This window comes from Anguilla anguilla, chromosome 7, assembly GCF_013347855.1.
Source record: "Anguilla anguilla isolate fAngAng1 chromosome 7, fAngAng1.pri, whole genome shotgun sequence".
In the NCBI taxonomy this organism is placed as follows: domain Eukaryota; kingdom Metazoa; phylum Chordata; class Actinopteri; order Anguilliformes; family Anguillidae; genus Anguilla; species Anguilla anguilla.
In genome coordinates this window covers 19910663-19924796 of record NC_049207.1, presented here as the reverse complement: position 1 = coordinate 19924796, position 14134 = coordinate 19910663, and the positions used below count along the sequence as shown (strand labels likewise).

The following is a 14134-nucleotide window of genomic DNA, read 5'->3' as shown; positions in this document are numbered from 1 at the left end:
GTGCTTATGTTCTGCCACAGGGCTGTCACCGACCATGGGTCTGCATGGCGCCAACGACCAGGAGCGAAAAGAAAATAGCGATTCTCTCTTCTAACTACCCGTCGTGATCTTTTAGATGATAAAAACAAAAGTGAGTTTTGTTTTCCTTTCGGCCGCGGGCAAGAAAAAAAAGAAAGCGACCCCTCTTGAAAAGAACCGACAGATCTTTTTTTTTTTGCTCTTTTGTGTGAACTTTTCTATTCAGGCAGAGCGTTCATCCGTGTGATTCTCAACTTATTGTCATTACTTATTTATTAATTGTTCCCTCCTGGGTGTAATTGAGCAGTGAGCGACTTCTACCCAAAGGGAGGACAAACCGAAGCCTAGAGCGAAGCATGTCAAATAGCATAGACTCTTCTCAGTGACAGATCGGGCTTCGTTCCAAAAACCTCGGCTACAAACGAGTTATGTCTGTGTATTCACTCCCAAAATATTCGTAATATTTGTTATATTAATTAACCACAATCTTCTTTTCTGATTATTGTTTTGTTGGCTATTTCTGTATTCCTAATGGATCCCCAAGTTGAATTACAAAATTTTGTTTTAAAGACACTACAAGGAGGCCTGGATATCAAACTAGCCATGCAAGAATGGGAAGAAAACTTGCACGTCGCGGCATACTGAAACGCTCAATGACATTTTAGGAATGATAAAAAGTTCTGCTTTTGCCTGCAGCTACAGTCAAACTGGAGCCGACCTAGGTCTGCGGAAGATTGCCTTTGCTCATTATAGCAATTATTTTACGCTAACTTCAGCCTAAACGTTAGGAGCGGCTGAAATTGAGCCTGTAAACGTCCAGTGGGGTGTAATTCTTCCATATTAGTTTCCTGTTTTGTTTCGATAAGCTTTCGTTGTGGTAGTGATAAAAATTACTTGAAATAACTTCTTCCATGACCCGTTGATGAATATATGGGCCTGTGTTAGGCTATCTGACGCTTCCCAAAAGACCAGTAAAGCCAATGTCCTCTTAACTACACTAAATGTCATCTGTGTAACTTAATGCCTAAATGAGGGTGTAATGAGATTCAAACCTAATAATTTTAGGCCAATTCAGCCCTCGATCCAATCTCTCATTTAAGAGAGTATTTTGAAGTCCGACAGCTGATGGTTGGTAGATTTGGGTCTCGTCGAGCTTGCCCGGCGCCAAGAAAATCTAAGGAGGTTATTTCAAAGGAATAGGTAACAGCTGTAGAAATACATTCCGGGTTTAGTTCGCTGAAATGATATATGACAGTTTAAAAACATAGTGTAATACGTACGCTGCTCTAGTTGAACGCTGTCTGTTCGTTTATAAAACCCAATTCAGTGCGAAAAGTACTAATACTCGTGCATTTGTATAAGGGTATTATGCAGACCTGCATTCATATGGCTATGCGATAGCTGATTATAGGCCAGTAGATTTATAATTGGGTAGGCCTACGACGTTCGAAACGGCTGCGAATCCATGCTTATATTTTAAAACTCGTGCAGTACGATACAAGTTGTCATATGCGACGAAATGCACTTGCAGATGTACTAGTAGGTGTTTGTGTTAAAGTAGGCCTACACAATGTTTTTGCTTATATTTGTGTAGTCCGCTTTCATCACGTAAGGCTCGAAGTGATTTACGTACCTTTAAAAAGAATCTAAAACATATTGAATGCCTTTTGTCTGTTTATACTTTGCATGCCACCTCCCAAAATGTGAAAATATTTCATATTGTTAGGCGTCCCTCGGAATTGCATGTGTGGCGAGATTTAAATACATTATTATAAAGAATGAAGTGAGCTACTTTCACGGCAATTATGAATATGTATTTTCACCCTCAGATTTACTGAATACACATACATATTCCTCATTTTGTATTGTATAATATTCGCACCTGTTATAGTAATACTAATACTTGGATACTTGAACTAATGCTAATCATCATCATCACAACGAAGGCCAAATGTGTAAGAAAACAATGTGAGTTTCCTGGTTTGTTCTCTGCTATTTATGACTAAATTCCAAGGGAGAATCAGTGCAACATAAGTATTCCCATATACTTTTTTTGTGAGTCTGCACAATTGTTGCATATCCCATTGCTGCAATTTAGTGTGAACGTTGTAGTGCATGCTGAACAAGAATGTGTCGAGCGAATTAATGTTTCTTGTTAATTTGCTTTTATAGATAGTGATCAAACAGATTATATATTTATAAAGATGATAAATTTCTTAAAATCAACAAGGACAACTACATAATGAAAAAGAATAAACATTTTATTGTTAATTTATTTAACAAATATATTCATAATATAAATGATGATATTTTTTGCAAATATACAGTATATTACAGTACACAAATCCCTTGCGAAGGGAACCACTAAACAACAGACAGTGCTGTTAAATTAAGATGCAATAATCTTTGCATTTAGCAAAGGTCATTCATCTAGTTGTCACCAAATTTCAGAAACCCACACTTTTTTCTTGCAATAGTTTGAATGAAGATAAAATGTATGTCTTGAATTTTTGAATGCAAGGTGAAATCTTCATTAGTGGTGAAAGAACCAAACCTACCTGGGGTTTCTAAAGCTTGCTGGTTCATATCGCCATTGAATACTGATGATGCGCCCTTGTTTTACTATTGATATATCAGTCTCTTTTAAAATAACAGCCGGGTAGAACTGCCACCCACAGTATGGACATCTCTCAACAAATTCTGCTTCAGTTTAACACGGTAAGGTCAACCGTGACCAGAACAGTTATGCTAGTGCCAGCGTACATTAAGTACCTGTTGGAGTCGATATGAATTTGCCTTTCTATACTTAATCCTGCATTACACTACTGAACCAAATATAGTATACACGTGATATAACACTTGAAAGTCTTTTAGCCTTACATTCCTCTGTTTACGTTAAACGTTTGAGATGTGATTGGAAGTATGTCGAATACATCAATGCGGGTAAGGCCTTTTCCCCTTTACGCCAGATGATACATGCTGTATCCAACATGAGCGGCATAAAGTCCAACGGGAGACACGGGCAAGGAGTGTCTTTGAAAGGGGTGCGATGTTCCATAGGATGCAGGGACGTGGGCGCCAAGGGGAAAAGAAATCCCAAACGCTGGAGGCAGCATGGGTTTGGCTGCCATTTTCAGTTTTTCAAGTTCTGCTTCTTGTAGCCTCTTTGCTTTCGCCCTTCTATTCTGGAACCAGATTTTAACTTGCGTCTCTGTCAAGTTGAGAGAGCTGGAGAACTCCGCGCGCTCGGCAATGGACAGGTATTGTTTCTGGCGAAACTTCCTCTCCAGCGCCAGAAGTTGGGACGTAGTGAACGGGGTCCTGGGCTTTCTGTTGGTTTTGTGCTTTCTCAGGGGACAGGCAGGGGGGCTCAGCCTTCCTAAAATAACAAGACAAACAATAAACCTCAGCCCTTAATAAGGTTAAAAGAAAGACAAATTAAGCTCGTTTTGCTCGCTCGGGGATAGTTGAAACCCATGATAGTGGCTCACATTTCTGAAATTTCTTAGGCTACATAAACAATACACGTAGATGTCACAAACGCATTTTGTAGACAGTTTCCCTGGAGAAACGTAATTGGTTCTTGTATATAAAAACTATGCAAATATTTGCGACATTTAACGACTCATTTAGGCGTATAGGCTATACATATTCATTTACAGCGTTGACGACACAATAGATTATGTTCTAAAATCTATACTTCACTGGCCTTTTTAAAAACGTATATGAATAATTTACGATTGTCATAAACAACTTATAAGAGTTTGTTTGAAAACGTTTAGTTTTAACAGTCAACTTACTTGGAGGAGGTGGGGAGAACCGGGGACTTTGTATCCAAGAGTTACGGTCCTGTCTTTCCGGGCTTTCGGATTTGACAAGTGCATCCTCTTGCATTGCCATAATTCCTCCTACCGAGAAGGGCGAGCCGATAGCCAGGGGTGAGACCGCAGTATCTGGGCCAGTTAGTGATCCCATTCTTGGACTGAGCGCGTGAGACGTTCCCGCAACTGACGTTCCTTCCGAAGTTGACAAGTCTCTGCTCGGTTTCCTATCAGCCATCAGCGCTTCAACACTGAATGGTAGAATCGCAACTTTTGGCTTCTCCGTCTCATCTTCCCCTGTCATATTCAGATTTGTCTGCAAATCGTTTCTTCCTCCGATAACTGCACGTGTAGTGTCTTCAGCTTTCAAGCCAATCGATAAAGAAGACATAGTAACACCTGGGGCCATACAGAAACAGTCTATCCTGAAGTTGCCAGCACCGAAACTGAATAGAGAAAACCAGGAAAGCCGAGGTCCTCACTTCACTTAAAGCATTGTCACGTTTACTGAAACACTGTGGCAAGACCTTCTAATAAGGAAAGCTGACGACGGAAATCGTCCAATCGGCGTTGAGAGGGGTGGGACGCTGAGATTCCATTCGCCTTCAGGCCTGTTTCGACTGTCAGCAAAGAGTCCAACGTTATTTGCCGGCTAAGAGAATGTAAACAATTAAGTAGCATTTTGCAACTGGAAATAAACAAAATGTATGTTTGGAAACAAATAAACTGTTTCTGTGTGAAAAATTGCTTAACAACTGTGTCCCACATCGTAGCTGTTTAAGCTGGACATGTCGACTGTGATATTATTATTATTATTATTATTATTATTATTATTATTATTATTATCATTATTATTATTAATTTTTTCATTATTGTGCAGTTTTGCTTTTGGGGGTTGTCTTTCACTTGTTTGTTGATTGTTGTCACAGATCACTTTTTCCCTCACAATCTACGCACTCACAATCATAATCGTGAACAAAAAAAAATCGAGTGCAGATGCAGGTTTTTCACTGTTTACGGCTTTCTTTAATGTGATCGGCCCCTCGCTGAGAAAAGTTTATTGATAGCTGCGGGGCTCTAATCACATAGAAACACACAAGCCGTTGCAGTCATTTAGGGGTAATTATCGGGCTTGGAGGAGGGATCATTGGGAATTTTTCCTTTGACTGGATCCATTAAAATCAGAAATTATGTGCACTCAAGAAAGGATTGTGGCAACATGGGGGGATGCCATATTAAACTCTGCACCCCAGACATATATTTTAAACATATCATCGTTATCTTGATAGAAACATGTTTGGCAAATCGACGTTTGGTCGAACGAAAAAGCTGGGGGCACACGAAATTATAGCTCCTTTCAGTTGGAAAAAACATGAATTTAAAGCTTGGTGGTTCTTATTTGATATCCTGCTCATAAACATTTTTTTTAAATGTTATAATCTAGGCCATGTGCATTTTTTCTTGCACTAAGAAAGAAAGGAGGACAAGCAACATTTTACACAATACATCTTTTCGGTGCTTATTAAATAGCTTATAATGAAATAAAAAAATATATTGTGCGGCCGAGATGCACGGAAAGTAATAACTATTCCACCTCTCTCTGGATTTAGTGCCTTCTCTGGGAAGCGTCTGCATTGCTAATTGCTAAGTATAAACAATCTGTCACGATTAGTCAGTCCCTCTAATAGGCAGACAAGTTATGTTGTTTTTAGGCGCCAGCAGCGGTCTGATCAAAGCGGACTACTTCAGGGAGACTATTGAAAAACTTTAACCCGCATCAAGAGAGCAACCCGCCTTCTCTTGCCCGCCCTAGCCCTGAGACATTAGGCTATTCAGCCTGAAAAATTAGCTTTCTCAGCCGATCGCACGCCATTTTCCAACTTTTTTTCATATGGACTAGTTTAATAATGCTCAAAGAAAAAGGTCAGTACCCCCCACTAGCCATCATGAGAGCAACCAAAAGAAAAGGATTCCTTTGGACAAACATACGCAGTACTTTTAGCAATGGAATGCCATGTTTTGCAACACTTGGTGTACGATTTTGCGTGGTATATTCTTCGAAATGCACACACACACACACACACACACTCACTGATTATTTTTTACATTTTGTTCAGTTTAGTGTTTAGATTTGAATTCCTAGTTTTACGGTGCCATGGCATGCTGGGATGGTTGAGACTCAGTGACTTGAATTATTTTTCCCTCTTTTGGCAAACAGTAATTGGTTGTAACTGCTATAAAATTACAAGCGAACTATAATTTAGCATTTCCTTAATTTCACATCCGGCGCTCAGAAGAAATAAATCTGCAATTAAGTTTGGAAACACTTAGAGCCTATTACATAAAATGAGTAGCAGTGTGTGTTCACCCGCGTGTGCTCTTTGATGTCTTAAGATCTCATAAGTAACAGGTCTGTTTGAAGTGAGTCCCCCGACGAGCTTCTGCCCGTGCGCACTTATGCATTCTCGAACATACACTTGTAAAATGGTCTGCATAAACACAAATATGCACACACGAAACACATTAACGCGTCTGTTTTGCCAGAGCATCCGTTCTAAAATGCACGCATATTCCGACGTTCGGCACAGGAGTTAAAGAAATGAGAAAGGGAGCTTTAAGAAGGGAATTTCTAAACGAAATTCCACTCTGACTTGCCCGGGAGTTCTCTGCGCCGTTCTTGTTTACCTCAGTTTATTTGCGTTGGGAACAGAGGACGACTGGCGCTGGAAAACAATGTTGGGGGCAATTAGCATCCCAAACACTGCCTTTTAAAAGTAATGAATGTACCACGGAAAGACGATTACCATACCGTTTTATTTTAATCTTGAGGCAACAAATGAGGGTTGAACTGTGATACAAAACAACTGTAAGCCACGTCGGAGCTTTGTTTAACTTTATAAACTCTACCTTTGATACAGAGTCAGGAGGCAGGGACACGGGACAAAGACCCTTTGTCGTCCTCGCACTGAAAGTTGTCTTAACCCTTTTCATGCAAAGTCTGTCAAGTTTGACTTTAAAGACTTAAAGGGCCTGGTAGATATCAAACGCCGTTTCAGGCAGAAATGTTTGCCCTCTGTGAAAGTGAAATCTAAATGACTTCATAACAACCATAGTCAGTTGTATGGACACACATGTGTCTTATTAAATGTAGGTTTTATTTTCGTGTGTGTGTGCGTGTGTGTGTGTGTGTGTAAACTTTTAGACCTATTGATATATTTATTTGAGTAGTTTCTTAAAATGTTTTGCCAATGATAAAAGTGTTTCGCTATAAAGTGATTAATTTTCCTAATTACAACAAAGCCAAAATAATCTTTATTTGCTTACTGATACTACTAAAGGTTCATTATAAATTATTCCCATTATTCAAGTGAACGGTTTTCAGGTGAAAACTACAAATCCGCCCCAAACATATACTTTATTCAGGACATAGTAACTGTCTCTTTAAGAAGTCATGATGCATAGCCCTGAAAGGAATGCACTATTTCGAGTGGCCGAAATTAATTTGATCGCGACATTATGATGCACTTGAAAAAGATGAAAGGAAAGGCCGGCCGTCTCCTCCAAGATCTCTATAATTACAGATAATATATCCTATTTCAAAGCAATTAGCCCAATCAGGCATAACGAGGCACTTTGCTGCCAAGGAGTAACAATGCCTTACGGTTATTTAAGATCCAAGATGTCATGCAGACTCCACGGTTATTCTGCTTGCCTTAAAGTCTTGGCACGGTTGGCAGTAATGTGGCAAGCGCAGCTCTTTTCACTGGCACAGTCCTCTATCATTAATAAAAGGGGTTATTATGTTGCTAACTAGCCAAGGCCGACTTAAAAAAAAAAAGCTATCATAGCCTACTCGCTTCTAACCGATAAATGGACATAAATCAAGTGAGGTGTCTGTTTAGACCGCCGTCACCCCAGAATGATTGAATTCGTCTGAAGATTTAACCTGTTTTCTATGACACAGCTGGATAATTTGTGGAATATATCCAACCAGGACTGTAGGCTTAAGCCCGTTCATTAATTAGGTTTCATAATTGAGAGTGTAGCCTACTGCCTACCCGTACCTTGAGGGACAGGTGTATTTTCCAGAGATAGGCCTGTTATATCTGAGCTTGTGTGTGTGTGTGTGTGTGTGTGTGTGTGTGTGTGTGTGTGTGTGTGTGTGTGTGTGTGTGTGTGTGTATGTGTGTGTGTGTGTGTGTGTGTGTGTGTGTGCGTGCGTGCGTGCGTGCGTGTGTATGTGTGTGCCAGTCTGTTTGGCTGTGTCTATGTTTGTGTGTGGAAGTATTTCCTTAACAGTTTTCCAGGTTATGTAGCAGAGGCAGAGACACTAGGGTTGTTCAAGTCCAGGCTTCCTGCAGTGCTGGATACTCTGATATGTCGGTACTTGGCGAGGATGTTATGTTCAAAACGTAGGGTAGCCTATGTACAGGAATTGAGGATCTACTACAATATGATTTAGGGTAATTTTTAATTGCTTTAGTTACTGTATGGAATATTATTTTCGTCCCGAGTTATATTGATACAAGTTATACAATTAAATGGCTTTTAAATGAATATTTAAATGTTGACAAAATCATGACAAAATGCTTGGTCCCTAAAGTGAGTGTAAGTGATACTTCTTGTTAAACTTATTTTCATTCGCTGCTGTTGGTGTTGAAATACTGAAATATAAGTAACAAAATATGTTACACTTTATAAGATGTCCCATAAGGTAAAGACAAACCCAGGTACAATTTGTGAATGTAGCATTATTATTATTATTATTATTATTATTATTGTTGTTATTACGGCTATGGCTATATGGCTATTTCTTTATTTTTCTCCGTCTCTTCTTGAGAGTGATTGGTTACTGAAGGTCTAATGACCACATTAATATTAATTAGATCTGTTATTACATTTAGTAAATAAGAGACATGCAACAGGTTAAAATTTTGTGAAGTAACTAAATAACTACCAAAAAATTACTCGAAGTATGCGTGCGTTGGGAAAAACAAACGAAAACAAAACAAAAACAAATTTGAGGTCATGACTTTCAATGACTTTTCGCTTAATAATGACGCACATGATTCAAGTATGAATTACTGTCCGCAATATCTGCAATATATGGTCAAAGGTCATTTTCACAACCCTCATTGTCGCCATGCTTCAGGTTTAGGAATCGACTCGTGGTTTTTAAAAGGGTGTGTCTCCACTTCAGTTGTCACGATGGCACTAAGAAGATTTATCCGTGCGCCATTGTTATTCAAAGAAATATATGTGTGTCTGCGTCTCTACAGCTGTTCGGACGTGCTGATAAACTATTCTGAGGTCACAGGTTAGTCGAAGAACCGCGAAAGGAAACTTACTGGAGGACTCCTGAACATTTCTTCTGGAGTGTACGGCGATTCTGCCTGGCGCATTTTCACAGCAGTCCTATGTTGGCTAGATTTTTAGCTAAAATATGCAACACACTGGAATTGTATTGAACTTTTATTAGTTTGTCTTCCAAAAACATTTAAAACAGACCTAACCATTGAAAGTGATCCGTAAAATGTAATTATTGTCAATGCAACAGGAAAATAGCCAATATACATAATATGTGCGTAAAAAAGCACGTTCCACCTCAATTTAAATGGTATTGTCATTTAAAATATGGTGCAATATGTCAGTCCTCACAGCAGTCTTTCTATTAAACGCACATGGCTAAATCGGGACCTGGCTATCACCAGTTATTCTGCTATCTGATGGACTGCTCAGCACCTTGACACATCTTCGTGCAGAAATGTGCTTCATTGAGTCCAGTCACGAGTGAAGGGGGGATGCCTGAACTGCTTTTCTCTTCACGCGTCTGCTTTGCAGCTGCTACACTGACCACTGTAATTATCTCACACATCAAGAATCAAATTCACTGGATATTTTGGAAGTCCTTAACCATAAAAAAACGACGAACACAAAGCTGACTAATCGTGGAGACAGTAGTTTTCTTATTTATTAGTTTTATTTTTTGGGAGTGATTGCAGTAGAAAACGCCACAAAAAATTTTGTTGGCCCAAATGAGAATGTTAAAATATTTAGTCGCGTTAGTATTTAACGTCCTGTCATAAAAATAAATGTAACTGTGGCCCAAACGGTTGAGGTAGGAGGCAGAAGGAATCGAGATGCAATAAATGGTGGTATGGTACAGACTGCCATACAGGTAAAGAGCAGTGACATGTCTATGGTAAGCGTATTTTCGCTGACGCTGCTTAGGAGGCCAGGAAAATTTGGGTTGCGCGATTTCCCCGTTGTCATCTTCCTCAGTGAAACAGCTGGAGACGAATATCCCAATAAGTTCACCCTGAACATCTTTTTAACCAAGCCAGACAACGGTTGGAGCGTGCGCAACTTGTGTGAAATAACTGATTCTTCCCACCAATTGAGGTAGAGTTACAGATCTTAGTTGTCCACTCCAAATGTTTTAATATTTTGTAGAAAGTATTCTCAAAATCTCATAGAAGTCGATGTTCAGTATCAAAACAACCAGTGAATGGATTTTCAAATTGAAGTAGTCTCGTATTGTGAACTTGGCCTATGCTAGTTATTTTGTATACAATGATGTACTAAGTATTGCAAAGGTCGTCCGGTTTTTAGTATTGTTTAACGTTTAAATGTATTCAATTAAAGGAAGTATTTGGGCCCTGACCGAATAATGATTTGTATCCATTTATCAAATGCCGCATCTTGGTCGGGGTGCCTTTTGAGCAGAAATATTTATTGCGCAATTTGGCTGAATTGGAGGTGCCTTGTGAACACACCAAATAAATTCACGTTTAGAAAATCATGGATTTATCAGTTGCTCTAAAGTTGTGCACAAAACAAACTAGAGATAAAATATTATTTGGGATTTACTGCTTTTGTTAGATTGATTTTCCGCGATTTTAAAGGTCACTTTATTAAAAATGTGGTACATGCTATAACCTATAGTGTGTGAGAATCTATTCTGATATGTCAAAACGTGACCTCTACTTGACACTGTACGGGAAATACATGTGTATCTTTTTATAGGCCCGAATCCGACACCCCTCACTCCAAATGGGACATTCTTTAACCCCTGTAAATCTAAGATAATACAGTATTAGTCTTCATGAATTAAAACATTCACTCCCTCATTCAAAAGGGTTTGAAATAACTGATGTGCCGGTTCCAGATTTAATTAGCAAACCTTATTTCTCTCAGATCATTACACATAAAGCATTTTAATAAAATTAAATATAATCCACTGGGCTGGTTAATGTGATATAAAGCAGGCAAATAGTTTGATTTACCAACGAGGATGAAGCCATTACATGGTTTAATAAGTGGAAATATTATCCAGTGTTCTCGAGCGTTGAGTGAACTCCGCGATTAAGAACTAAATAGATGCGTAATGAGATGCTTAATAAGCGCATAACAAGCTGAAGCCGCAGCAACAAATCACCCCTAAGAGACAATGGACTAAAGAAATGGACTAAAAGATACTCACGATGACTTATTGGACGTCTTTAGAATGTCGCCTGTCCTGTTAAACAAATATGTTTTCACGAATTAAACAACTAGCCTTGTCTGTTGTCTTCTGAGTGAGGGGGAAAAAACGCATTCATTTTCCTTTGGTGCATAAACTGGATTCTGAATTCAATATAAAAATGGACAGCATTTTGTAAATAATTACGATTATTTTGATGATGATGATGATGATGATTATTATTATTATTATTATAATTATAACATGCGAGTATTCATAGAACAGTAGAATAATAGGTGAATTACACTAGTATATTAGTTATATTAGTAGTAGTAATGCTAATAATAATGCTAACAATAATAATAATAACAACAACAATAAGGATGTAGTGCACTATATGTAAGTTTTATAGTAATTTTGAATACATACAGCATTTTCATATTTCTGATTCCGTGACATTGATTATGTCTTGGTAAATCTGGATTTTAATTAATGTTAAAGGCCGGCAATGTGACGAACGACTACGCGGTGAAGTGTACATTGAAATAGTAGCCTACACGTATCTGTGTTGTGTGAAATCTTTATTTTTCGCGTGGAAGATGTGCGGAATTTTTTTTTTTTTCGGGTGGAAGAATAGTAATATGCTCGCTTGAACAAGCAAATCCATTCTTATAATTAGTATTATGAGCGAACGAAATACCAGAATTCTATTTATTGATTAACTGTCGAATAGTAAACTAATATTTTGCGTTTTTAGACGCGATCGGTACAAAAAATAAAAATAAATAAAAGACAAATATTTAAACTAGAGGTTACGTAATGTTTTTACATTTAAATAAAATCGAATGCAAGTTCGAAGGTTTTTGTTTAGACATTTTATGTAATTGAAAGCTTGTTGAGCGTTGTAACAAGACATCATATGGATGTTTATAGCTGTATAATAAATGGGAAATATGAACGTGACGCATAAACTGGAACTCAATAAAAGGAACAGCTCATTAACGTCAGCGTTAACTAAATCAATTTTGCTGTCTCAGGCGGTGCCCTTCTCAGTTTTGGAAATAACCTCTAATTTTCCGTCTTTTACTTGAGAGAGTGCTTGAGACGTTCGAACAATTACGGCCAAATCATTCCAGCCCGTTTCGGAGACCAACACTTTCTTTGTAAGAAATCGTCAGAGAGGCAATTATTGGCATTAGAATTTTGTCTGGGCATTCCAGTGAAGCGATGCAACAGTAGCTCACTCTCTCTCTCTGACATTTACACAAAGCCTGTTGCCCTCTGAAAGGTTGGGCGGAGTGCAGCAGTGACTGTGGAAAGCAAAACACAGGCATCGCTGAAAAAAAGAGAGAAAAAAAGAGCTTGTCTGTCTCAGTCCTGCAGATCACAGAGGAGCAGTCTTGGCTCCAGTCTAATCTCGCAGGACCCAGCAGTCTGCTTCTAGCTGTTTGCAGGAGCTGGGGGTCTCTCAGTTTCCCAACAAGATGTCTATCACCTGTCTGCTCTTGCCCCCAACTACTCCTATGGCCTAATCCTAAAACTGTTGGCAAAGCCCAAAATTACGAGGGCATGGGTCTGTCCACAGGTAATGTTTTCTCCCTTTTCATGTTCAAGAAGCCTGGTAAAATCAGTGTAAAGTTCTGGGATAGCCCAGTGATGTGTATCACAAGTGAGAGAGGGGCAAGAGTACCACACAGAAAGAAGGCTAGCACTGGATTAGAGAGGAATTTGGGCTAATTTGTGGTTGTTGTTGTAAACTCTGTAATAGGCCCCTGCCTCTGATCCTTGCAGGTATGCCTTCCCTGGACCAACTGCTAACTCCCCGCTTTAGAGCGTTCTACTCATTTCTTCTCATGTGCTAGAGTAACAGAGCACAGGGCAACTCATTTTTCCGGTGAAAATGAGGCTCTGGCTGTTACAGGGCCTGAGACTTTTCAGGTGAAATTTACTCTGTGTTTGTTTGTGTTTATTTGGTTGCTGATTGCCTTTACTGTCCGTTATTCATACTAGGCCAAGTGCAAGCACTGCGCAATGATTGGGTAAGTCCGTGAACGTCTTCAAAATTGTAATTTAAGAGCATAAGTACATAAGGGCATTCTATGAAGTTAATAAACTATTTAGCCCATATAGTCTCATCATTTTCAGGTAAGCCAAAGGTAACAACAGAATCTCATCTTGCTCATCCTTCCTGATTAAATGAAGATTAGCCTGAATTGTTATCTGATGATCTGATATAAATGCACTTAGGCTGTAGACCACAACTGACATGGGTTGAGTTGAGTTAGGTTCTTCTGCATGTTCTCTTTCCACTACACACATTATGGACTGAATTCAGTCCTACCATAGTGTGTTTTGTCTTTACTTTGAGCAGCCAATTGAGATTTTAACTTTGAGCAGCCCAGTCATCGGACTGAATGAATGGAAGGCCAACTACAATGTAATAAGACTTAATTGTTCATAATTATACCATTGAAAATATTTATTTCTCAGGCCATAAATGAGTTTTTTGCCCCTAGAAACAAAGTGTTATTTAAATGTATGTTTGACTTGGTCACTACAAACCAATTTAATATTATTTACTATGTAAATAATAAACAAAAAAAACACTGACTTTTTTGTTTAGCGATAAATTGTATTGCTCTTTGACTGAATAGCACCCTATGTTTGCATTCAGGTCAAAGGACAAGTCCGGCAAACAAGCAGAAGATGCTGGTATTTTCCAAAGGCACCATGATTCAAAAAGGAACACAGAGTACTGTGCACTATGATGATGAGGCAGAGCTGGATTTTGGGCCTTGCTGTCTGGATTGACAGGGGCTGCATGTTGTTGCTG

The 14134-nt window shown here is 38.8% G+C and overlaps 1 protein-coding gene across 1 annotated transcript; it reads right to left on the bottom strand.

Moving 5' to 3' along the window:
- Positions 1–2518: 2518 nt before the first annotated feature.
- Positions 2519–4331, bottom strand: msx1a (muscle segment homeobox 1a). The gene is made up of 2 exons (XM_035425235.1): positions 3819–4331; positions 2519–3397 (listed from the first exon to the last, which is right to left on the bottom strand). Exons 1-2 carry the CDS (start codon positions 4246–4248, stop codon positions 2979–2981), a joined length of 849 nt encoding a protein of 282 aa, XP_035281126.1. The 5' UTR covers positions 4249–4331; the 3' UTR covers positions 2519–2978.
- Between the last annotated feature and the right edge of the window lie 9803 nt (positions 4332–14134).

What these genes read in the sequence shown, in the direction of transcription:
- msx1a (XM_035425235.1), bottom strand. Translation starts at nt 4,248, where the DNA reads ATGGCCCCAGGTGTTACTATGTCTTCTTTATCGATTGGCTTGAAAGCT. An exon ending in GTTCTCCCCACCTCCTCCAA is followed by an intron (nt 3,398 to 3,818) that starts GTAAGTTGACTG and finishes TTGTTATTTTAG; the next exon opens with GAAGGCTGAGCCCCCCTGCC.